The following is a 22,783-nucleotide window of genomic DNA, read 5'->3' on the forward strand; positions in this document are numbered from 1 at the left end:
ACCAGACAGTTTTATAAGAGTAGCATTATTAGCATTAGCACATGTTAGCAAGTGTGTTGTTTGGACAAATGCAATATTGGCAAAGTTGTGTTTGCGTAAAGTTGACAAATAATATTATAATAATAAAATAGTAATAAAAAGTATCTAACTCGTGAATGACAATCACTGAATTTTCCAAACCCATCCAAATGATTCCAATAAGAAACAAAATAAACATTATATTATATTATATTATATTATATTATATTATATTATATTATATTATATTATATTATATTATATTATATTATATTATATTACAATATATTATATTATATTATATTACAATATATTATGCACTTATATAAATTCATGTATATATTAAAAACGCTAAGGAGAAATTTAATTTAATTTTTAAAAAGTACCTTTTACTTTTTCCCTTATAATTTTATTTACCATGAATCAAAATATTTTAGTATCCTACTGCATATCCATTTAGTAAGGCATTGTAAACCCAAAAATAAAAATGTACCCACCAATTTCTTACCTTAAAGGGGTTGCAAACTTTTATTTTGATGTTGAACACAACAGAATATAATTTGAAAAACACTGGGGACCGGTTCACAAAGTCACTGGCTTCAGATTTCTGACATTTTCTTTTGTGTTTAAAAGCAGAAAGAAATAATTGGAGGCTGGTTAGACGATGACAGAAATTAAATTTTTTTACGTGTATTATCACTTTAACTATTTGACATGCTAAATTAATCCAGTTATAGAGAGACCCATAGGCTCATCTGAAAGAGCTCCGTCTTTGTGTTTGTGGTCATTTGGGTGACTGTGGTCAGGCTGAGTTCAGGCCCAGTGCTTGTTTTGTTGATAATCATGTATTGCTAGAGGTGAATTAGCATGAAGAGTAGCATACAGGCTTATGCTCCGCTGGCTCGGAGTTGGATCACGTAGACGACTCGGCTTGAATGCCACGATGGAAGGTCATATGCTAATTTGCTTCGTTTTGTTGCGGTTTTTGTGCTCGTTGAAGTAATGCCATTAATGGCTTTGGGAATTTGAGTACTTGCAACTTTTTAAGCTTGGCTGGGTTGTTGAGATTATCAATGCACTGTGTTTATTTGGTCTTGTTTGCCTCTCATCAATGTGTTACCACTCAAAAGCCTACACAATGAAAATATTTGCTATTAAAGCTTTTAATTTGATGTAAATCACTAGTGAAAAGAGCCCTTACACCAGGATAAATTTGTGGTTGGGTTTGTTATGGTGGGTTGGAGATGGAACATAACATAACACATAACACATAACACATAACATGACATTTAACATCACATTGAGTGTGCTTTATTTTCTAATAAGTCAAAGGACTAGAGTCAATTCTTCTTATACTACTATGGTTATGACACTTTACAAGATGCTAGATAAGCCTTTTGTGTCTCCAGAATGTGTCTGGGAAGTTACAGCTCTAATTACCCTTTAGATAAATTATTATAGTCACCAGAATCTGCCCATTTTGGTGTTTGAATACATGGTAGCTGCTGTTGTAGCCTGTGGCTTTAAATGTGAATGAACTGTTTCTCCCACGTACGTGTCGTGTCTGCTTCTCATTGTGCCTTATGTCAGATAAACAGCACAGTGACTGAAAGAAACTCGGATGAAGCTGAAATACAGCTCATTAGTCAAAAATACTACTGTAAGTTTGTGTTATATATTTGTGGTGGAGTGTATTCAAGCCTTTCTGAAACGATGAGCCACACTCATCGTTGTTTGCAGTATACTCACACAGACACACACATACATAAATGTGCATTTTCTGACACCATGTGGCCATGATGATTATAGCGGTTATGAATTACATGGTGATTTTACTGTTTTTATCAAAAACATGCTCTGTTTTAAAAATGTTATAAACTTATAAAACTTACAGGTACTCACATAGACTTGTAACATCTGTTTTAACCCCAGTTTCTTTGCAAAATAATGTTCTGTGGACGCGTGTATACATGTTATTATAGAAACATGGCGCCTGTCAACCAATTCAGTGGGCATGGAAAACTGCACTCCTACATCAAGTTGTAGTGGGTCTCAGTTTTGATTCAGGAAATATAAAATAAAGAGACTTGTTGGGTTTATATAACACCAATATGACAGTGGACTAGGTATACCAGGGGTCACCAATCTCGTTCCTGAAGGTCCGGTGCCCTGCAGGGTTTAGCTTCAACTTGCCTCAACACACCTGCCTAGGTGTTTCAAGTATACCTAGTAAGTCCTTGATTAGATTGTTCAGGTGTGTTTGATTAGGGTTGGAGCTAAAATCTGCAGGACACCGGCCCTCCAGGAACAAGTTTGGTGACCCCTGCACTATACATACACACAGTTTTGTCCAAACAGCTTACAAAATTACAAAAAGCTATTGATTTTCATCATAGGTGCCCTTTAAAGTCCCCTTTAATTGGACGTTGCTGAGACTTTCATATTAGTGTGTGGATGTACTTTCAACTGAAACAGAATATTGCATCGGGAGCAGGCCTTTCCTACTGCGCATCATTCCCTTGTAGCAAACTAACAGAAAGAGGAATGAGATCGTTAAGAATACTGTGGCCGAAGCTGTCAAACTGGCCTCAACAGAGAGCCAAACGTGAAAGCAAATGGTCAAACTTTTATTGAAAATTGCCAAAACACACTTTTCTTTCGGTGGATTAACTTAATTATTATTAATATTATTGTTATTATTAATGATTAACTTAAAAATAAAACATCACAGAGACTAAACACACAATTCAAATGTTGTACAATAATTCAAAACATTTCTCAGGTTTTGTTTTGTTTTGGTTTAGTTTTTTGTGTTTTTTTGTGTGTTTTTGTTTTGTTTTGTGTGTTTTTTTGTGTGTGTGTGTGTGTGTGTGTGTGTGTGTGTGTGTGTGTGTGTGTGTGTGTGTGTGTGTGTGTGTGTGTGTGTGTGTGTGTGTGTGTGTTTTGTTTTGTGTTTTTGTGTGTGTGTGTGTGTGTGTGTGTGTGTGTGTGTGTGTGTGTGTTTTGTTTTGTTTTGTGTTTTTTTTGTGTGTGTGTGTTTTGTTTTGTGTTTTGTTTTTAGTTTTTTTGTCTGTTTGTTTCAATGTTGTTGTAGGCTGTGAAATAACTGAAAACATAGAGATATGTTAGAACTGTAATGTGGTAAGGCTTGCCTGAAACTACAGTAGTTTAGATGAGTGATTCCCAGAATTATCAGCCAGTCAGAATCAAGCATTTAAAAGCGCCATAATATAATACTGTATATAAAGAAACAAGAATTAAATGAAATTGCATGAATATACTTAAATATACTAAATTACAATGCAATATACATATAACACAATTTCTCTCTAATTTTCATTCTGTTTATTTAAACAGGTACCCGTTCCCCACAGTGTTCAGTACGTGCAGTAAGAAGGATCTGGTGGCCAGTCTGGAGAAGGGGGTCGGCATGTGTTTGTATAACATGCCTGAGGTCAAAATGCTCTACGGGGGACAGAAATGTGGCAACGGATACATTGAGGAAGGAGAGGAGTGTGACTGTGGAGAGCCGGAGGTATGAAAAGCTCACACACATCAAAGACTTCTGTACATCACACCGAAGCAGAGCACAGCTGTTAGCATTAGCAGATCTCAACCAGGTCCATATCTTGTCTTTAGTGATTAATGTAGTTTAACATTCACAGGCCAAACACTGGCTTTCACCCTGACTTTGTCCTCAAAACCTGTTCTTAAACTGACAAACATTTTGAAAAATAATCTCAAATATGCTAAAAACAACCAATTATAGAGCCATATATTTTTTTTTTCTTTGAAACTCCTCTCTGTCAGTATGCTCGGGCATTTTGTTTGAATGGGAAAACATCAAATTCACCAAAACTACTTGTTAAGCTTACGATTACATTTCATATTACGAATATTAAATAAAACTAAACAACAACTGTCTCTTTAGTTTCATTTCTAAATGTTTGTATAACACAAAATCTGCAGAAACTCACATCTGTTATGAACCACTCCCTCGGAGAGTTGTCATTCTATAGCAATCGCTGATTGCCTCCTGTACTAGAAAGTGGGCTTTATTGGCCATATAGCGATCACTGATTGGCTCCTGTACTAGAAAGTGGGCTTTATTCGCCATATAGCCATCACTGATTGGCTCCTGTACTAAAAGCCAGGGCTTCATTTGACATATTGACTGTTACACTTTTCCTGATTCAAAAGTATACGAGTGACATGTCTTGTGCATTCTATAGTCTTTAGCCGCTTTCACGCATACAGACCTTTCCAGAAAATTACTGGCAATTTTCTGGAAAGGTCTGTATGTGTGAACAGGCCCTTTTTTAAAAAAAACTGTGAATTTGTTCCGGCTATTTTCCGGAAAGAGAAGTTGTAACATTACCAGCAATTTGCCGGAATGCTGCTCTGTGAAAAAGCAGAAGGAAGAATGCCGGAAAGAATGAGTGCACGTCTACATGAGACGTCTACTCTAGCCAATCAGAACACTCAGACGCATTCATGTCTGCGCGGTTTATGAAAATAAAAGCCTTTGAATATTTTTCCAGACACATTTAGCTGCTAGATGTTAGTCAGATAACATTTCTACTGTATGTTTCTTCTTAATGCCAACTGTATAAATAATTATTGATAAGATGCTTATGATAAGCCATTGTTATTTACCTTCAAGCTCTCCTTCCAGTTGCTTGACGTGTCGCGTGTGCCCGTGAAGCAGTTGGTGACACACATATCATGAACATCTCGACATGCAAATGTGTTTCTCTTTATTTTTTCATTGAAGTTGTTCACAATACTTATCCATCCACAGAGTTTGTATAGTCAAATGTTTACAAATACAAGCGCAGCCGTTTAGAGCTCATTTCTGGTTAATGATGTCAGAATTTACCAGTATTTTGGAATTGATGTGTGAATGGTCTTTACTGGGAAAATTCCCTAGCATCCTCGCCTGTGTGAACAGCGCTTTTTGGAATATACCGGTAAAGTTGTTCCATAAATTTTCAGGATATTTACCGGTATCACTGTGTGAAAGGGGTTTTTGACATAGTGTAGCCCCTCCCCTTAAAAAAAACAGCCGATAGCATTTTGTTTTTAGAACAGCTCTGTCAGTGAGAGTGGTTGACATCAACCGCATCAATTGAAAAGCAAATTAGAACCATCTTTAAGGGGGCGGGCCATAATACTAATAGAGAGTGTTTAATTGGTCAAGATTTAATGAGAAATAAAGTATGAGGTGACATGAAAAAAAAATTATTCATTTAGGTCTAAGTGACAGAAGCTTTAGATGTTTGTATCAGTTTTTAATAAATGCAAATTTCACTGTTTTTAAGCACAATTGCTAATAGATATCCTGAAAATTAACAGACTGGAACTAACATTTACATTTATTTATTTTAATTTCACGAGATCTTTAAATTACATTTACTTTTTGGATTATTTCTGCCCTAAAAAAAGGTAGGCATTTAAAACATAAGTGTGAAATGATCAACCTTATTTAGTAGCAGTTTTAAACTATTAAACATAAAAAACATTGATTTTTAAATTATTATTATTATTATTTTACAAAGCAGCTCTAGTGTGATCATGTTTTTATTATCTTCTGACCTTGATGGACTACCACATTTTCTATAAGAAAAAGATTGTTTCCATGTCAACTGGTATGTCCATAGTTTAACCTATTATTAATAATTCCTTACATTTCCATAGCGCTTTTCTGGACACTCAAAGCACTTTACACATTTTTGGTAAGAATCTCTTAATCCACCACCAGTGTGCAGCATCCACCTGGATAACACAACGACTTCTATATTGCACTAGATTGCACACCACACACTAGCTGACTGGTGGAGAGGAGACAGAGTGATCAAGCCAATTCTTATATGGGGATGGTTAGGAGGCCATGATGGATAGAGGCCTAAACCCCTACTCTATTTCAAAGGACATCATGGGATTTTTAACAACCATAGTGAGTCAGGACCTCGGTTTAACGTCTCATCTGAAAGACGACACTCACTAAGCAGTACAGAGCAGTATACTGGGGCATTAGGACTCACACTGAATACAGATTGAGTGGTCCTGCAGGCCACACTAAGACAACTTCCCGCAGCAATCTAGCTTTCTCTAGCTTTCCCATGTGGTCTCCCATCCAGGTACTGACCAGCCCTGCTTAGCTTCAGTTGGCGAACATGTGAGAGTTGCAGAGAGCTAGCTGCCGGCAATTATTACAGTATGTTGTCAGCAAATGTTTACTATAGACTCTGGAAAACAAGATGAATGAGATGTTGTCACTTTCTTCCACTGTAAAGAAAGCCAAACATCCAGGGTATGGCTGCTGTCATTTTGCACGTGTGGCAATATGTCATGAAGCGGAGCCATGATATCAAAGCCCCACCCAAACTCCTTCAGACCCAACTTCAAAAACAAAAAGCATGAAGCAATGCCCCCATTTTTGTAGCATCTGAAAACTAACATCTTGAAAGAGGCTGGAGTTTATGACATATATTGTACTCTTTATCCAGCAACCAGAGGGAAATCAAAATGTTTTTATTTTATTCTCTGATGTCTGAGGAGGGATTGGTATCGTTAAGGTTTTAACAGTATTACTACTTTTATCGATACCACTTTTCAGTTCGGTACTTTAATGGTTCTCTTATCGGTACTTTTTGTAGTGTTTTTTATATAAAAAAATACAAAAAAAATTAATTGAACAGAATTAACAACACTTTATTTTATTATTACGTTAAATGTAAAATATAGCAAAACCAATAATTGTAAAACAAATAATTACAAATTTTCCTGTATATGAATGTACAATGGTTTGAAGGAAAATTACTCTCAGTTTTAAAGCTTTTTTCTTCAAGAGAAAAATCAACATGTTTGCCTTTTCTGGCAAAAGTCAGAATCTTTCTTGGTTTCTTGTACTCCCTGCAGTTGAAACCCCCCTCTTTGAGTTGCAAAATGCAGTTAAATAATCAGATTATGTTTAAGATTTTTCATTCACTTGCACATTCCCATAAATGAGTTACCGGTGTTTTGGGAGTTAACAACGTAAAACTAAGCATTTTTAATAACTTCTTAAAAAGAATAGTTTATTATTAGACTATATTTGTAAAAACAGCTGATGTAAAAGCATTTTTAATGTTTAACATTTATTTACGCTACTGCAGAAAAAAAATACTGTTTTCATTGTAACCGAATGTTTGTGTTTATTAATCTATTAATATGATACTAATTTAGAGAGACCTTGTGTGATTGACTGCTAGCATAACAATGTGGATGATTTAGCAAGTCAGTCAAAAACTTTTAATTTGTCTTTCTGCAGTTAATGAACTTTTGATAGATGCTTGGCCAGATTGCTTGCGTTTCCACTTATTCAAGAAAACAACTTTGCATTGTCGCTGTCCGCTCGGGAAATACAACCAGTTTGGTTCTCTTTGTCACTCCGCAAGCTTACGAGCTGTGTGTGCGCGAGTCTGTGTTGCGAACTATGTGTGTGCGCTTAGCACAGCAGAAAACTGTGAAAGCTTTTTATACTTGACGTGCTCGCCATTGTACTATTGGGCGAAAATACGAGTATTTTTTCATGTGAAATTGCCAACTGTGCAGACCGATATCAAATATCGCAAATTAGAAAAGGTTGGTCAGTTAAATTATGCTACTGTAAGTCGTGTTTATTCAGCAATAATTCTCCAGTACCCATAGCAGAACCGTTAACTTCAGAGCTTATTAATACTTCATTCTTTGATAATGTACTGTAGCACTGTTACCAATAAAGTACTGAGTTTCGGTACCCATCCCTATGTCTGTGGCTCATTTGGTGTTTACTCTAGGTGAGCTCTGGAAAGTGTTAAATTCCCAAGACAAAATACAGCATTTTAGTTTGATTTGTTTGAAATTGTTCCATCAGTGGGTGGCATGGTGGTTTAGTGGTTAGCACTGTCGCCTCACAGCCAGAAGGTCGCCAGTTGGCATTTCTCTGTGGAGCTTGCATGTTCTTCCCGTGTTTGCGTGGGTTTTCTCTGGGTGCTCTGGTTTCCCCCACAGTCCAAAGGCATGTGCTATATGTGAATTGAATAAACTAAATTGTCCATAGTGTGTGTGTGGGTGGGAGGGGTGTTTCCCAGCATAGGGTTGCGGCTGGAATGCCATCTTCTGCATAAAACATATGCTAGAATAATTGGTGGTTCATTCCGCTGTGGCGACCCCAGATAATTACGACACTAAGCTGAAGGAAAATGAATGAGTGAATGTCACATCAGTTCATTTTTCAATATGAAACTGAGTAAAGCCTTTTAGACTCATGCAGTTTTAAATCCAGACTGAGTCACTTGTATAGCCTGATTCTCTTCCCCTTCCGCTATTCTATAAATAAGTGCAAAAATGCCCTCCTAAGTATCATGTAATAATGGAAATAAAGACTTCAGAAATGATCTATGTAATTTAGATGTCACAGAGACACATTATGTCAGCGTAGACCTAGAAGGAATTAAAGCCTGGTCTCAGATTTAAAGTCCAGGATCATGTTATGGGGAAAGTTTGTTTGAGAATGGCACCCATGAGCTTCATGATCTCACCAGGGGGATTGAGAGAGGAAGTGGGTAAAGAGTGGAGAGGAAGCCCAGCTGGAGATCTGGGGTGTTGGGCAGATTTCACTCTGGATGAGGGCAGTTTAGCGAAAACAGCAGGTCTGTAAAGAGATTTTTGAGACGCTGTGGAGTAGTTTTAGCCAGAGGATTGACCAAACTCAAGACAAGCCCCTCTCAGTCTATAGCAGGACTATGTTCAACATGGAAAAGAGGAGAAAACGAGTGAAAAAGCCCCAAACACATACTTTTTTGTCATTTGTATTTATTTATTTATTTATTTATTTATTTATTTATTTAATTGTTTTGTTTGTTGTTAACCCTGCTTGTTTTGTTTTGTCTATCTTTAAACACACTTTATTTAATATGTTGTTTACTTTTGTTTCCTTTTGCTTTATTTTGTATTTAGGTTGTTTAATTTCTTTTTGGTGTTTTGTTTTATTATTTGTTTACTTTTTTACTTGTTGTTTACTTTCAAGTTTACTCTTGCTAGGTTTTTGTATAATTTGTTTTTGTTTACTTTGCTTGTTTAGTTATACTTGTGTTTACTTTTACGCTTGTCTTTGTTTGTAGTGTTTCTGCTCCCTAAATGAGATGCAATTTATCATTTCTGATGCTGCAACAAGGCTTTGAAACTGTGTCCATCAAATGGGGTGTATAAATAAAATGTTAGTGTTCAAGGTCTTAGTGAGCTTCACTTGTTGAATTCTGCTTCACTTACAAAAAAGAAACCCAATGATCTTCACCCTTCAGAATTCACCTCTCTGTCTCTTCCTCTTTCTTTCTCTTCTGAGATAAATGTCCTCTTTCCTTCAATTGTACAGGGTCTCTGACGTTCACATCACTTCCAGTCTTGGGTCAATGGTGATGTCACTCACGTACACACTTGAACACGGTTCACTGATAGCAAGAGTTCAGAGTTTGAGAAAACAACCTTTTTCTTTTCTTTTCAGAAATCAGAACAATGCACAGACCACTAATTTAAACCAGACACGTCAAGACGTTCACACAAAAACCCAAAGTTAACATTTCCAAATAATGTTTTTTTTTTTTTTTTGTAACCATGGATACAAAGAACTGGTTGACAGAAGGGATTTTCCTGAAACAATATAAACTCCACACCTGGAACTAATATCTAATGCAGTGATCATATGGGAAGGCAGTTCGGAGTCACTTTCCATTGTTTCTCAGTAACCTTTAATTGGATAATGTCAAATAAAGGGGTCAAATCCTGTGCTATTGTAGCATTTTATTTTTCCCCCTGAAATCTTCTACTTTGTCTAGAAGTCTACTATTTAAATCAAGGTTTCCTGCACACATTTTTATACTTTGTTTTTGGCCTCTGTTAAACTTACCCCATTTGTTACATTGTTAAACTTACCTCATTTTCTACATATTTACATATTACTATTTTCTTACCTTATTTGTAACATTTTTTTACTTCTCATGTTTTGCTCTTTTTTTTTTTTTTTTTTTGCATATTTTGTTTTAGGTTTACTTATATTTTTACTTTTTCCTCTTTGTTTATCTTGTTCTAAATTCATTTCTGTGTTTTGTGTATATTTGTGCATATTATTTGGCATTTATTTAATGCAACTGATTTAATTTTATATACTTTTTATTTTATTTTGTTTGTTTTGTTTTATATATTTTATTTTATTTATTTATTGTAATTGTTTTTATTAATAGTTTGTGATAGCTTTTTCTCTTTATTGTTGCTCATTTTGCCTTTGCTTTTTGTTGCTTTTGCATATTTACCACTCTTTTAAGACAAGATTTTAACTTGTGCTTCATTAATTCTGAAAGGCAATACCATAATTTATTCATGACACTTTTTGAACCAAAATTTTTTCTGTGCTGATTAAATTTTATCAAATAGCATAATAATATATATATATATATATATATATATATATATATATATATATATATATATATATATATTTTGCAATTGTTCTGTTTATTTTTGTTTACTTTGTTTGGCTTTTGACTTTATTTATTTATTTATTTATTTATTTATTTATTTATTTATTTATTTATTTATTTATTTATTCATTTATTTATTTATTCATTCATTTAATTATTTATTCATATTTGTTTATTATTATTATTATTATTATTATTAATGTTATTATTATTATTATTTGCTTTTAGGTTTTGTGTGGTGCATTTCCACCACTTTTTAACAAACTAAAACAACATATTTGTAACTGTACTTCTTATGCTTCAGTTGTTAAATTCTGTCTGTTGTGATTGACTTTTTCTGCATGTGATTTGATTCAATGCCTTGATGTCCAATGTGATCTGTGTATTTATAGGAGTGTCTGAACCCCTGCTGTAACGCGACAACCTGCACCCTCAAGGGAGATGCTGTTTGTGCACATGGCCAGTGCTGTGAAAACTGTCAGGTACTTTTATAAATCTTTCCTGTCCCTCTTTCCTCACCATTATTTTTTTCTCAGTATGTAAAATAAAGGGTGGAAATCATATTTTCCTTGCCCCATTAATAAGTGCAACATAAACTGACATTTACACTCCAAACATAGACACTCAGTTTCCTCTCAGGCCTCCAGACACATAAATCAGAAGCGTTTGCTAAGAAAAAAAAATAAAGCAAAACTAGTGGCCTCCAGGCTAGACCTCAGGCAAACTACAAGATTTCCGCTTAGTTCTTCATTAAATGAAGAGTCAATAAAAATAAATTAATCTATTAATCTCTAAAAATGTTTTGTACTGTATTTAACTTTGATTTAAATAATAATAAACATTTTGGCTAATAAAAATATAAATCACCTCTTTTAAAATATTCTAACTAGTTTAATATGTTTTTTGCTTCTTTTGTTTTTGTTTACTTTCGGCTGTTATTATTTTCTTTATTTTCTTATTTCTTTGTTTTGCTACATTTTCACTCCTTGTTTTTGTTTACTTTTTATTGTTTTGTTATTATTTCTTTGCATGCTTTACTATATTATTATTTCTTTTTTGGGGCGATGCAGTGGCGCAGTAGGTAGTGCTGTCGCCTCACATTGAAGGGACTAAGCTGAAAAGAAAATTAATGAATAAAGGTTTCTTTTTTGTTTTGATTTAGCTTGCTTGTTTTGCTTTTGATCTTTTACAGAGCACCTCTTTGTTGTTCACCTCTTTGTTTTGTTTTGTATTTTTATTTACAGTGTTTTTGTTTTTTTCTCTTGTTTATTTTTTTCATTAGCTTGTTTTTTTTTTTTTTTTTTGGTTATTTACTTTGATATTTTTTTCTTGATTTTGTATTTTTTTATTTGTTATTTGCTTGTTTAGCAACATTTTGTAACAAGCTTGAAAGCTTGTTTTTGTGTACCTAGCTCCTTTGTTTTTGTTTACTTATTTTTTTCCTTGGTAAGTATTTGTTTACTTAGTTTTTGTTTGTTAGTTTACCTTACATGTTTTGCTTTTTATTGGTCAACATTAATTTAGCTTATTTTTTATTTAATTTGTTGTGTTGTTTTGTTATTAAAGCTTATTTTAAAATTGGTTTATTTAGATTTTACTTGGCTGACACACCAGAAAAACACACAAAAAGATTGTAGTACCCAGTAATCTTTAATACATGCAAAGCCTCTCTTGGCTTTATTCCACTGCGCCTTCATTACAGTTCATCTTTCTCATCTTTATTTTTTTTAGCTCTTTATTTATTAGAATTTTTAAAAATAAATCAACCTTAGGTGATGCTGTGCACATTCAGATTGTTTCTATTGTTGTCTAAGCTCTCTGTTCGTCTATGTGTGTAGTTAAAACCAGCCGGGACTCCCTGTAGAGAGTCCAGTAACTCCTGTGATTTACCTGAGTTCTGCACTGGCACAAACCCTCACTGTCCTGCCAATGTGTACCTGCACGATGGCCATGCCTGCCACAATATGGATGGTTACTGTTACAACGGCATCTGCCAGACTCACGAGCAGCAGTGCATCACACTCTGGGGACCAGGTTGGTACTAGTATAGGTTTAATATGCGAGTTTCTGCAAGGCTAATGCAGGGCTTTTTTGGTTGACCAGAAATAGATCATAAGGTACTGCAAATATACACTTCATTAATCATCCATTTTTGACACTGTAATACAATATGCAAGCAATGTCGAGCCAAAAAGTCACGTTCAATCGTCCATGCATTCAAATGGCAAGCTCAAACAGTTTGAAAGCTCACACAGTGATTGCTCTTATTTATTCCATATGTCTGTTCAGACTGCCTTCCAAAAGGATTCAGGCCACAGTCTGACATATGTTATCCTTTCATCTGTTTTCGGTTTATATACAAGCTAAAACAAGATGGAAGAATTGTACAGCGTCATATTTCCACCTTTGACAGCGGGCATATGCTGTGTTGTTTTCATTCTCTCTTTTTTTTCAGGAGCAAAACCTGCCCCGGGGATCTGTTTTGAAAGAGTAAACTCTGCAGGTGATCCCTATGGAAATTGTGGAAAAGACGCTAAAGGCTCCTTCGCAAAATGTGAAGCAAGGTATGCAGTTTTGATAACACTTTGAGCTGTACATTTTTCTATATATGTCATTATTTATTTATTTAGTTTGTTTGTATATGTATTACAGGGGTTAGATGATTATAAATGTTTAAACTGTTTGTATTTTATGAATTGAAGAGCCCCTATTTTGCATTATAAAAAGTCATATTTTAGTTTTGGGGGTCTCCAACAACAGGCTGATGTGCATGCAAGGTCAAAAGGTCATTTTTTTACCTAATTATCCCATTGACCCAATATGATTTGTTCAGTGATTAAATTGTTCCCAAACCCCTCCTTTGCGTGAGGCTAATCTGCTGTGATTGGTCCAATGACCCAGTCTGTTGTAAATGGTTGACTTGATTCAGCACGAGACAGAGAGAAACGCCCACCATGGTTATGAAGTAGCACAGAGTATGCGAGAGCCCAATGCAGGAATGCAATAAAGTAATGCAGTTAAACACCAGCATACTGTATGACTCTACTCTTAACCCTAAACCCAAGTAATAACAACACACATTCAGTATTAATCCACACAGTAGCAAAACTTTAACTATTTTGAAAATTGAACGCTATGTGAGGAACAGCTGATGGTGACCATAGCAAAGGCAAACAGCAGAAGATTGAAAAAACTGTACAAAAGCACGCACATCTCTCTAAATTGGGTGCTCAGCCAAAACCGCAAAAAGTGCAAATAAATGTCAATCAAAGGCGGCAACACCAAAGCTCCAAAAATACAAATTTATTAAATTAAAAAGGCTGACACAGAGCGTGTACCGTTTCGAGCCACCCGGCTCTTCATCAGACAATGTTCATCACAATCAGGTGCTCCTATGTGGGCATATATGTGAGGAAGATCATGTGATCCGGAAGTGTACAAATAGGAGCACCTGATTGTGATGAACATTGTCTGATGAAGAGCCGGGTGGCTCGAAACGTTACACGCTTTGTGTTAGCCTTTTTAATTGAGTAAATTTGTATTTTTGGAGTCTTGGTGTTGCCGCCTTTGATTGACATTTATTAAACAGCAGAAGATTGCCAGTTCAGAAACGAATTTAAATCGGTAAAGGAAGAAGCACGTGTCACGTTTTCAATGTGGTTTTGAACGCAATATGTGAAATAGCCCCGTACAGAAAGACATACAGTACATGTGATTACAAGCCACGCAGAGTGATTACAAGTTACAATACACAGTTAAATACAAATTTTGCAAACTACAGAAAACGAGGCAACGATCATAATTACACCTACATATTGTGATCTGGAGGAAGAAGACACTGGTCCATATGAACTGTAACAGTTACTGACAAAGTCCCATATTTAATAGTTTCTGCTGCTCCTTCCTTTAATAACAAATGGCTGATGAATCCCGTGTTGCAGTGTAGATTATTGTATCAATCATCACAAAAATGACGAGCAAACAGAGCACTAGGTTGGCTTTTTTGTGGTATTGTTATGAAAATTAAATTAACCCTTTATTTTCCACAGCTGAATCTCCATCTGTCAGTGATCGTCATTTTCATGTCATAATCAGTCCTGTGATCCCCCTCACTCTGCTAGTATCTGAAGGAAAAGGCGCGTTCACGTTTTACCAGGGGTCCGTTCTTCGTACCTCGCTTAAATGATTTAAGATGATTTGGCAGATCCTGGATCTTTTAATCTTGATAACTGATCTCTCGCTAATTTGGTTCTTTAAACAAGTTCGCGAATCAGATTAGAATGTCTAGATGAACTGATCTGAGATCGCTGCGTGTGTTGTGAAGGACAGATCTATCGATCCTCGAAATCATGATCAGCAATGCAGTGATTGGCTGACGGCACAGCAGCGTAATGACATCATCTGATTAATATTCAATTATCCATGTGAGCAAAATTACATCAAATTAGCAGTAAACGATTTGTTAAATATGACACGCAATAACCTTCCACATTTGTTGTGAGCTGCAGGCTTTACTCTTTCATGTGTCAAGAGTATTCATCATGTATTTCAATGCATATCAGTGTATTTAGTTCTACATTTAGAAAAGATTTTCTTTATTATAATAGCCGTTTTTTTAATCGCTGTGTGGAATAACTGGATGTTTTCAAAAGCATTTTGATATTGGTAAAGGCGTCTGCAACTTTTGTTAAGCATAATCACTGGCATATTAACTGTCAAAACATTATTTATGACTGCATTAATGTATAATTTATTTTTTTTAAAAGTCACGCATAGTTCATTTCTATTATACACAAATTGTACTAAAGCAATCTAAAAAGTTCATATGTTTTCTCTTTGCACCAGCAGGTGGCAGTCTTTGTACTTTCATTTCGAGAGTGCAGATTGCATAAGTTTTATTAATATGTATAACTTTATTTATTTTATTAATAACTATAACTTTATATATATATTTAAAATAGTTACTATTTTCCCAAGTGTATATAACTACTATTGTAAGAAAATATCAGAATTCGGTACATACCTTCTCTATTATCTTTGCTTGAACTGAGCCGATCTAATCCTGTTTATATAAACTGAACCTGCTCCCGATCAGGTTTAAGCTAGCAGAACTGTTGCTATGACAACAACTCTTGGATCAGCTTTGAAGAACGAAACTATCCTGGATCGTGTCAAATCGTCAATATCCAAATCCAGCTAACTGAGTAATCCACGTACGAAGAACGGACCCCAGATCTGGCACTTCATATTTGATGATGTACCGTATTGGCAAAGGATCTGAACCCAAAACGATTCATTTATTTAACTCTGAGTCGACTATTTCATTAAAGAATCAATAGGTTTATAATGCTTTAAATTTTCCTTTTTTTCTGTTTCTTTATCATTTTTGTGTTTTGTGATTTTTATTTTTTTTATTTTTATTAAATAATTTTCAGATTAACACCTTTAAAGTTTATTTTTATTTATTTATTTATTTATTTATTTATTTATATGTTATATATTTTAATAGTTTTTGCCTTAGTTTATTTAGTTTGCTTTTTGTGCTTGTGTGTTTTGGTTTTGTTTTGCCCATAGATTTTTGTTTACTTTTTCCTTTACTAGTTTTTTATAGTTTGACACTTAATTTTACAATATTTTACTTTCTAGTGATTTCTAAGTACAAAACTTTTATTTATTTATTTATTTATTTATTTTACTTTTATTGTAAGTTTAAGCTTTTATTGTGCGTCTGCAGTGCACACAAAACTCTAATTCAAATTAGACAATAGTCATTTCTGTCATCGACACATTCTTAAAACAAAAGAATGTTAATATGATAAGTGTGAATGGAGGAACAGTATTTGTTAAGGCTGTTCTGATTCATTTATGTCATTTGCTGTCTAATTGTTACGGGACGCCAATCAAACATGTTGTAATGAATGTAATTTTATTAATTTCTCTGCAGCCTGTCATTATTATTCAGTGACATAAGCAGCCCTGTGGTTTCGCATATAATCTCTTGTCACTATTAATCACGATCTCTGCTCCTCATACTCGAATGAGAGGCTGCGAGAAGCCAAATTACCTCAAGAAATGTCTGTTGTTTTATTGCATTATGCCTTTTATTAAGTGTAAGAGCATTTAGCACTTTTGTTGTTGTCTTCACTCATTGTGTTTCAATTTGTTCGAATGAAACAGGGATGCCAGGTGTGGGAAGATTCAGTGCCAAGGAGGTGCTAACCGGCCAGTGATCGGAACCAATGCTGTTTCAATCGAGACGAATATACCTCTGCAGGAAGGAGGACGTCTTCTGTGCAGAGGAACACACGTGTACCTGGGGGACGACATGCCTGATCCAGGACTAGTGCTGGCTGGAACTAAGTGTGCTGAGGGAAAGGTACAAAAGTGTTCCTCTTCAGACAAACGATCTTACTTACATACTTACTCTTACTTACTTTTTATTATTGTTAAGTATTATTATATTATATTATATTATATTATATTATATTATATTATATTATATTATATTATATTATATTATATTATATTATATTATATTATATTATATTATATTATATTAATTATATTATATTATATTAGCCAAGCCAACATTATGAGACATTAAATGTACACTTGAAGTAGCTAGCAATACTATATGATTATGACCAGTATGATCTGATTTCAATTTGATTCATAGGATAAAAAGTCACAGGCGAAGGTCAATTCCTCTAAAACTCATTGATAGGTATGCAAATGATATTACCCTTAACACTCACATTTAATTACAGTACAGTTACTATTAAAGCCCAACCTGAATTTCTGTTTTGTTTTATAGTGACAGCTTTACCTTTTATAGTTAACCAAACAAATAGCAGAACATTAGAACATTTAGAAACTAAAACTGCTCTTTAGAAAATAAAAAAATTAAACATCTTAAAAAGTGAATAATTGTTTTTTACAATAAATAAAAAAGAAAGTAAATAATGAAAAAATTATACATTTTACCATATTTGAAAGAAACGTTCAATTTCTCATTTGAGTTTAGAATTGTACTAGCTTACAGGCTGTTTAACCATTGCTTTCTCTACCATAAAAATATGTGTATGTGGCTTTAAAATTATACAGAAGTATCATTAAATATCAACTACTAATATTTTTGCAAAATACATATTTTAATGCACTACGTCTGTTTAGTGTGCACGCACACAGCCGTGATCATTCATAAACCCATTCATGACAAAGAAATTGATGCTTGCATGATTTTTAAAAAAAGATTTGTAGATAAAATATATATATATATATATATATATATATATATATATATATATATATATATATATATATATATATATATATATATATATATATATATATATATATATATACCTGTGATGTCAGTTATGTGGCAGCACGGTGACGCAGTAGGTAGCACAATCGCCTTACAGCAAGAAGGTCGCTGGTTCGAGCCCCCGGCTGGGTCAGTTGGAGTATGGAGTTTGCATATTCTCCCGTGTTCGCGTAGGTTTCCGCCAGGTGCTCCGGTTTCCCCCACAGTCTAAAAACATGTGGTACAGGTGAATGTGTGTGAATGAGTGTGTATGGATGTTTTCCATTGATAGGTTGCAGCTGGAAGGGCATCCGCTGCATAAAACATGCTGCATAAGTTGGTGGTTCATTCTGCTGTGGTGGCCCCTGATTAATAAAAGGACTAAGCCGAAAAGAAAATGAATGAATGAATGTCAGTTATGCACTGAGGAAAACACAATGTTTCAGATTCATTAAACAGCACAAATATTTTTGTTATATCTAATGGTGGATCGGTTGATCGACGATCAACATTAATTAATCCCCGCTTCTCCTCGGGTCTCTGTAGTGTTGTGATATGTTATGTTCACACAACATGGTGATGACAGAACAAACTTAATAAACAGTTTAGCCTGCAGAAATCAATCTACGTCTAAAATATTGGTCACTTCTAAACAATAAAAGTGTAGCTCATGAATCCTTTTTATGAATGCAATTATATTAGGCACTTAAAATGCCAACTTGTATCCAATATACACTTTTTCAATCCATTGCATCATCAGCTATTTTTAACCAGTACACCAAATGAGCATATCGGGGGCTCTTTCCATCCCTAAGATATACTGTTATAATGAGAAATGATACGATATAAATTACTATCAAAAATTCACCACAGGGACAAAAAGGAGATATACACATTATTCATTATCTTATTTTTTAAACCCTCATGACTTTAGTTTTTTCCATAAAGCACAAAAGGAGATGTTTAGAAGAATGTTCAAACTTATTTTCCATATGTTACATTTTAAATCTGTTGTTTGGCTTTGAGAGTCTTGAAAAAACGCAGACATACAGATCACTTTTGTGTTGCTTTTTAAAGCTTGGCGTCCATATATTTACAACACAGGCTCATCTATATACATTTCTGGAGATCATAAATTATGTAGCCAGAGGTACGTATGACTGCATTTAGTCTTTAAAACACGCTACGAGGCAGAACGACTGCGTTCCTTTTGCACTACAAGCGGACCACTTACCTCCATGTTATTGCCATTTTGTCCTGCTAGCTCGCCATGTATGTCATTGGACTTGAGATGCAGAGAGGGTTTCCCTCAGGGTCTCCGGTTTACTCCCACAGGCCAAAGACATATGACATAAGAGAACTGACCGAACCAAATCGTCAGCATGGATGAACTCTTAATCAGCAATATATCTCTCCATAGCAATCCCTAATCTTTCTTTCGCCATAAACAAGCAGGGGAGTTCTCGAGACTCTGGAGCTCAAACTCCACTCTCGCTCTGCAAACGGGAGGGAGCCCCAGCCTCGAGGATCTTATGAGTTTAGGGTTTTTCTCCCAAGACAGCATGCCAAACTTGCTTTATAAGCAATAATCAGCCAAGTGTGAACTCTTGAAATGGATTGCTTCTTCAGTTGGTGGGCAGGTCAAACTGTGCTTTTAAAAACACTATTGGTTGGGTTTAGTTAAGGAGGACGGTGGGTCAGTTGATCAGTCAGTCAACAGTGGCCTTTTGTGGATTTATGCAAGAATGGCACTAGCGAGAGAAATTTGAGATCTCAAAAAACATACACAGCAGCCTCTGGTGGACTCGCAAAAACAAAAACTGCAAAAAAAATGTACCTCTTGGGATCCATTTGGCACTCTCCAGAAATGTATTTAGCAGTACATTCCAGAATGGGTTGCATATCCTGTTGTACGCAATAGAGCATAAAACTGTTAGCTTTTCCAATACATTTTCTATCACAAACAAATATAAAACTGACTATTAAGGCTAAATTGGCCACTCTGGCCCTTTAGAATCCATATCGGTCAACCACTATTCACTGTAAATGCTACATACAGTACACTATAGCACAAATGTCTCCTTACTTGTAACATGGAGTTCTCTGCCTGTCTCTGTCTCCTCATTACAGATGTGTCTGAACCGACAGTGTCAGAATGTCAGTGTGTTTGGGGTGCACAAGTGCTCTGCCAAGTGCAATGGAAGAGGGGTAAGTTTTCTGAAATCTTCTGTAAAAAAAAAAAACATATATTTAATCTCTGCAGTTTTTCTGACATTAGCTATCATGCACTGGAATAAGATGCTGGTAATAAGTCCGCACAAATGAGTGTACTCTGAAAGTCCTGCCCTCTGCAGTGTAGCTGTCTGCCAGGGGGACATCACTTAGCTAACTAGGTCCACATACTGTAACTTCACATGAACTAGATTACAGCTATGATTGAAATAGCCCCTGAAAGCACAGATAAACGTGGATTCTGCAATAAATTAGATCACAGCATAACCTTGTGTTGATAGCTTGATGCCTGCGACCATTGGAAGTGACACACTGCACTTTAAATCACATTCTGTGATCATTTATTCATCATGTTGCTTTTTTTAACCCATGTTGACTTTCGTTTTTTTTTTTTTTTTTTTTTTTTGGCATGAAACACAAAAGGAGATGTTTAGAAGAATGTTTCAACTGTTCTTTTTTTCTATATAGTACATCTTTAAGCTTTTATTTTGCTTCAAAAGTCTTCAAGTGCAAACATATGGACTTTTGTAATGCTTTTTGAAACTTGGCCTCCATATATTTGGGTTGTGTGCAATAGAGCAGCTTTAAGATTGTTAATAAATTTTTGGTATTTATAGATATGAAAAAATATAAAATTATAATCAATAAATAATAAATTGTAATAGATTTGCCAAAATCTAAACCTTTAATAAGCTAATTTAACTTGGCAAAAGCAAAATGTAAAGAAAAATAGCAGTGTATACAATTCACAGTACATACAGTGGTAACGGAAAGTATTCAGACCCCCTAAATATTTTATTGCAGCTATTTGCTAAAATCATTTAAGTTTTATTAAAAAAAGAATATTATTTATTAAAAAGATTTATCACAATTCTTAAGTAATCAGACCCTTTGCTGTGACACTCATATATTTAACTAAGGTGCTGTCTATTTTTTCTGATCATCCTTGAAATGGTTCTACACCTTTATTTGAGTCTCACTGTAAATAATGCTACAGTAATACTGAATCACCCTTTTTTCTTTCACTGCACTATTGTATTTCCAGCATGCTGTGTGACTAAAGGCTTGTTTCAGCCACTGAAGTGCTTAACAATCGATCTCAGTCACTCCAATAAGGTTATAGAAGTCATAATTATTTCATTTGTGTACCATTTAAAATGTCATTCATCATCTTTTGACTCGTATGCACAGAGGAGTGCTTAAATGCAATCGTGAAACGTTGAGGCCAAAAACACCCTCACGCTATCTTTTGCATTCGTGCCCCATGTCATCTCTGCAGGGCATGTGTGTACGTGTGTAATGTTTTATTTATTTTCTCTTGCTACACGCTTCCGAAATTGGAGTTTGTCTTTTTTTCTGTTGGCTATGCAATTACATGCTTTTTTTTTCAAACAAGGTCTATTTCCTTACTGGAACTGCACTGCAGGACAAACTGATCGTTGGTTATAAAGATGTCTGAAACTCTGTCTGCATCTTGGACCGTCCAACTGCTAGTGATTTTTTTTTTTCAAAGCCAAACTGAGCCAATAAGTCTCAGAACAAAACTAAACCTCCAAAGCCTGAATTTTATGTTGATGCGTAAAGTACATGATGCATACTGTATTTCATCATCATAAAGAATAGAGACACACAATTTTTTTTCCGTAAAGCACAAAATGAAATGTTTAGAAGAATGTGCAAACTGGCTTTTCCATATTTATTATGTTGGCTTGAGAAACTACTAAATACTACTCTTTTCTCAAAAATAAATGTATCTCCTCGTCCTATCCTCCATGCTACAAAGCCCAAATTTGGTTCAGTTGTGCCTTGTGTGTCAAGATTGTTGCTATATCTCCTTATGCCAATCAGACTTAAATTTTTTTAATAAAAAATGTCAAAAATTACATATTAAAAATCTGGCATATAAAAAATGCCAAAAGCAAAAAAAAGCCCCGAATTTGGCCAAAAGATGTCTCCTGCATTACATTTTTTTGCCATTTCTTTTCCGGTTTATCAGACGTGTAGATTTCCGATAAATTATTTTAAGCATTATTTTTCCCAAAATATGGCAAGCCATGAACTAAAAGGTTTAGACTCCTATTTATTACTGATATGGCAAGGCAATTTGACTTAAACTGCATATTTTTACTGATATGGCAAGCCATTTTCCATGTATCACTTTCACACTTATTATGCATTATATTTTCAGTAAACTATGGCAAGCCATTTTTTACATAAAGTCCAAGTCCAGTTTTTGACTGTCAGAGAGACATTAAGGTTGTCTCAGCTGTCAATTGTCCCCATAGCAATAAAACAGGCTAACCTAGCAACCATTTAAGAACAGCAATATCTCTACATTAGACCATCATAGGGACTTAGGTATTGCTCGTTTGACTCATGAAAATAGGATGTCCTGTGTACTATGCATGGTAAACCAAGTGCTAATTACGATTAGCTACATGCTATTAACGATTTAAGTAAAGTAAAAGTAAACAAATGCTAGAAATGCCTACTAAGTATTAGCAAAGAGCATAGAGCAGGGGTGCGCAAACTCAGTCCTGGAGGGCCGGTGTCCTGCATAGTTTAGCTGCAACACTAATCAAACACAGCTGAACAAGCTAATCAGTGTCTTCAAGATCACTAGAAACCTATAAGCAGGTGTGTTTGATTAGAGTTGGAGCTAAACTGTGTAGGACACCGGCCCTCCAGGACCGAGTTTGCCCATCACTGGCATAGAATCACCAAGGCG

The 22,783-nt window shown here is 34.9% G+C and overlaps 1 protein-coding gene and 1 long non-coding RNA gene across 13 annotated transcripts in view; one reads left to right on the top strand and one right to left on the bottom strand.

Annotated features, from left to right (window-relative positions):
• adam12b (ADAM metallopeptidase domain 12b) overlaps positions 1 to 22,783 on the top strand; it is a 166,797-nt gene that overhangs the window by 119,693 nt on the left and 24,321 nt on the right. For all 12 annotated transcript variants that reach the window (XM_087290706.1, XM_087290708.1, XM_087290707.1 and 9 more), the window contains 6 exons: positions 3,376 to 3,553; positions 10,910 to 10,999; positions 12,356 to 12,551; positions 12,973 to 13,081; positions 16,695 to 16,893; positions 19,954 to 20,031. In XM_087290706.1, the coding sequence (XP_087146832.1) occupies positions 3,376 to 3,553; positions 10,910 to 10,999; positions 12,356 to 12,551; positions 12,973 to 13,081; positions 16,695 to 16,893; positions 19,954 to 20,031 (850 nt within the window). The remainder of the gene's footprint in view (positions 1 to 3,375; positions 3,554 to 10,909; positions 11,000 to 12,355; positions 12,552 to 12,972; positions 13,082 to 16,694; positions 16,894 to 19,953; positions 20,032 to 22,783) is intronic.
• The window catches only part of LOC141378615 (uncharacterized), a 44,728-nt gene continuing 39,827 nt past the window's right edge, over positions 17,883 to 22,783 (bottom strand). The window contains exons 4-6 of the long non-coding RNA XR_015513561.1: positions 19,910 to 20,050; positions 19,058 to 19,728; positions 17,883 to 18,051 (exon numbers count right to left, since the gene is read on the bottom strand). This is a non-coding gene — a long non-coding RNA (uncharacterized LOC141378615). The remainder of the gene's footprint in view (positions 18,052 to 19,057; positions 19,729 to 19,909; positions 20,051 to 22,783) is intronic.

Source organism: Danio rerio, chromosome 17 (assembly GCF_052040795.2).
Source record: "Danio rerio strain M-AB ecotype USA chromosome 17, GRCz13ab, whole genome shotgun sequence".
NCBI classification, from domain to species: Eukaryota; Metazoa; Chordata; class Actinopteri; order Cypriniformes; family Danionidae; genus Danio; species Danio rerio.